At 44.9% G+C, this 3,933-nt stretch overlaps 1 protein-coding gene across 1 annotated transcript; it reads left to right on the top strand.

Annotated features, from left to right (window-relative positions):
* The first annotated feature begins 338 nt into the window (after positions 1-338).
* On the top strand, positions 339-3,221 carry LOC117445235 (tubulin beta-1 chain). Its single transcript, XM_034080739.2, has 4 exons — positions 339-473; positions 1,600-1,708; positions 1,819-1,929; positions 2,020-3,221. Exons 1-4 carry the CDS (start codon positions 417-419, stop codon positions 3,078-3,080), a joined length of 1,338 nt encoding a protein of 445 aa, XP_033936630.1. The 5' UTR covers positions 339-416; the 3' UTR covers positions 3,081-3,221.
* The last annotated feature ends 712 nt before the right edge of the window (positions 3,222-3,933 follow it).

Below are 3,933 nucleotides of genomic sequence, written 5' to 3'. Positions count from 1 at the left end.
TTGAAACACTTCGACACGTTTATATCAACGCCGTGAATCGATATTTGCACGTGTGCATAATCGATCTGATTTCTGGTACATCCATGGTAGTAGTGAGTGACTGTGACAATGCCTTCGTCTGCAGGTTACACGTTTATATTATACATCCATGGATTAGACGTTATTCACACGTTTGAGGTGAATGTGATTGACAGGTGGATCCGACCAATCGCGGAGACGCATTGGTAGCTTTGATTGGTTTACATTTCTGTCTGTTAATGACGCGTTCGTAATCAGCCAATAGATATTCGAGTTGAGGAGAGAATGGGCGGGCCTAGTTGTTGTATAAATCCGAGGTAGGAGCCGATGAGCTGCACTCTGCACATAGAGAAAGGCGCAGTCTTACATTCAGACTCTTACCCCACATCGAAAAAAATATGAGGGAAATTGTGCATCTTCAAGCCGGCCAGTGCGGCAACCAGATCGGTGCTAAGGTAAGTCCACTTGTATTCGCCCTGAGTGAGTAATTTACATTCAGAAATATCGTGTTCTCTCCTCTGGGAGCCGGTGCTTTGTGCTCTTTCGGGTGGGGCGCCGCAAGGGGGTGAAACGTTAGGACGATTCTAAGGGCCCGTGACTGACAGGGGCCCAACTATTTTAGAACATTAAGAAAAAAACGTTTAAGTAACCAATGTGATATCTTTTCATGGGGCCCAAAATCCCTGGCGGCGCGCCATGACCACGCCCTTGCAACATCAAATTGGGCCTGCTTGTGAAAATTGCAATTTAGGTTTTTAGCAAACACTTACAATTGTTAAGGGTTACCGTTATAATTACAATTCTTCGTTCAGCAGCGGTTACGCCTACATCAGATGGAGCGTACTTGTGAATATTGCAATTAAATGTTTAATAGAACGAATCAAGGGCGGTAAAATGTCAGCTTCTTGACTAATAAAATGATTTTCGCCATTTGATAAAACATGTTTTGACATAAATATTGATTCTGTCCGTCCGCTTGTTGCTTGCAAACACCGCTTTATCACTAGTGTTCCTTCGGCAGCCGTTACTGCAATGCGTAAAAAGGAAGTGAGTAGGCTACTGAAAAAAAGAAAAGCACTACAAACTAGTAACTTTGTATTAAAACTACAATGACGTTGGTAGTTAAAACGTAATTTTCTTATTTTCTTTTTCTTTTTTACAACAGGCACGTCTAAATCAGGCTCACTGGGTTATGCCATACCGAGCTGCGTCGTGCTTTTGCATGAAGCAGGCTTGGTGGTACAGTGTCGAGTGGAATTTTTCAAATTCATAACCCGTGAGTTGCAGCCAATAAGGGATTAGGGCGCGCGTGTCGAAGTCGGCACAGGTGGGACAAATAGGTTCATCCACGACAATTTATCAACGTTTAGAACAGGCTGATAAATACACAGGTAACTGTAAATAAAATGGACGAATCAGAAACCGGTTTATTGCCAAGTGGGTTAACACATACGAGGAATGTGTCTTGATGTTATGGTGCATACATTTACATGCATGAAAATAAAACAAACATTGGAACTGGGTGTTGAAAGTCATTTTGGTTGGAAGAAATAGCTAACTGTATTTGTTTGTGTCCTATAGTTTTGGGAGGTGATCAGTGATGAACACGGTATTGACCCAACTGGTACATACCACGGTGACAGTGACCTGCAGCTGGACAGGATCAATGTCTACTACAATGAGGCCTCGGGTAGGTTCTAAACAGCCATGCTTTCTTATTGGCTATTATGTAAATAAACACACATGTGAAAGAATCTTAATTTTAGCCATGTTCCCTTACTTCTAACCTGTGGTTTCTAGGTGGTAAATATGTGCCCCGTGCTGTGCTGGTTGATCTTGAGCCAGGCACCATGGACTCAGTAAGGTCTGGACCTTTTGGCCAGATCTTCAGACCAGACAACTTTGTGTTTGGTAAGTGATATTTATTAGGATTGTTCAGAGCATGGCAACTGATTGTTCACACGGAATGCAGCATCTTCATTTATGATTCTTGTCTTGCAGGCCAGAGTGGTGCTGGCAACAACTGGGCCAAAGGTCACTACACAGAGGGTGCAGAGCTGGTGGACTCTGTCCTGGATGTTGTGAGGAAGGAGGCAGAGAGCTGTGACTGCCTTCAGGGCTTCCAGCTTACACACTCCCTGGGTGGTGGTACGGGCTCTGGTATGGGAACCCTGATGATCAGCAAGATCCGTGAAGAGTACCCTGACCGCATCATGAACACTTTCAGCGTGGTGCCTTCCCCCAAAGTATCAGATACTGTTGTTGAGCCCTACAACGCCACACTATCAGTCCACCAGCTTGTAGAAAACACAGATGAGACCTTCTGCATTGACAACGAGGCCCTGTATGACATCTGTTTCCGCACACTCAAGCTCACAACCCCTTCTTACGGTGACCTGAATCACTTGGTCTCTGCAACCATGAGCGGCGTCACCACATGCCTCAGGTTCCCTGGACAGCTCAACGCTGACCTGCGTAAGCTTGCTGTAAACATGGTGCCCTTCCCCCGTCTGCACTTCTTCATGCCAGGCTTCGCCCCCCTCACAAGCAGAGGCAGCCAGCAGTACAGATCCCTTACTGTGCCCGAGCTCACCCAGCAAATGTTTGACTCCAAGAACATGATGGCTGCCTGCGATCCACGTCACGGCCGCTACCTGACAGTGGCTGCCATCTTCCGTGGCCGCATGTCAATGAAGGAGGTTGACGAGCAGATGCTGAACGTGCAGAACAAGAACAGCAGCTACTTCGTTGAATGGATCCCCAACAACGTGAAGACCGCTGTCTGCGACATTCCTCCCCGTGGCCTCAAGATGGCTGCTACCTTTATTGGAAACAGCACTGCCATCCAGGAGCTGTTCAAGCGCATCTCTGAGCAGTTCACAGCTATGTTCAGGAGGAAGGCCTTCCTCCACTGGTACACCGGTGAAGGTATGGATGAGATGGAGTTCACTGAGGCTGAGAGCAACATGAATGACTTGGTGTCAGAGTACCAGCAGTACCAGGATGCCACTGCTGAGGAGGAGGGAGAGTTTGAAGAGGAGGGGGAGGAAGATCTGGCCTAAAATCCCTTTTCAAAAATCTAAATGTAAGATTTGAAGTTCTTGCCACATTCAGTGTTCTGTCTGATAATGTTGGCTTAAGATGGAATGTTGTCTCAGTGTTCTGTCTGCTTTTACGTTTGAATAAAATTTAATGTTCCAAGATCTTTCAGTGTTCTGGCTGCTGTTCCAGTTAATATATTAATCTGCAAGTGTAGCTGCTTACTATTTTCTCCCGAAATTAACAAATGCACTCAAATGTAGGTTCAAAGATATCAACTGTGTATATATGACAATACCATACATGAGCTCATTTTTGTTGTTGTCACAAATATGCTTAATAAAGGAAATGCACAAACGGAACATGACAAGAGAACAATGCCAGATCACATGCTGCAGCATAAACAATGGCTTCCTCGTGACCATTCCAAAGGCTGAAATTATCCTTACACAACGTATCATAGTTGTCAGTAGTCATGTGAATAATACAGATTTCTATAGTTAATTACCGATCCGACACGTTTCTACACACTTTTAAAAGATATATGAAGTCATTTACATATTGCAGGCAGCTCACTCCTGCAGGTAGTGGCAAAGGTCACTAGATGGCAGTGTTGGCTAAGTAGGTTGATGCTGAGGGCCAGCGCCAGCAGAGTCCAGCCGCATCCTTTCTTCACCTGGCCCACCAAGCCCTGCTTCTCTCCAAAGCGTGATATGAAACCATTCTGTCAGAAGCAAAAGAGTAGATGAACGTTTACAATTAAAAGTTTACATTTCACTACAATCTTTACTGTGATATTTAGATTTCCTGTTCAAAGGATACACCATTAGGATCCCATCAAAAACAGTATTTAGGGAGGATTTGCTTCATGGAGTA

The sequence above is a fragment of the Pseudochaenichthys georgianus genome, chromosome 4 (assembly GCF_902827115.2).
Source record: "Pseudochaenichthys georgianus chromosome 4, fPseGeo1.2, whole genome shotgun sequence".
In the NCBI taxonomy this organism is placed as follows: Eukaryota; Metazoa; Chordata; class Actinopteri; order Perciformes; family Channichthyidae; genus Pseudochaenichthys; species Pseudochaenichthys georgianus.
The sequence above is the reverse complement of the archived record's forward strand: the minus strand, read 5'-3'. Positions and strand labels throughout refer to the sequence as shown.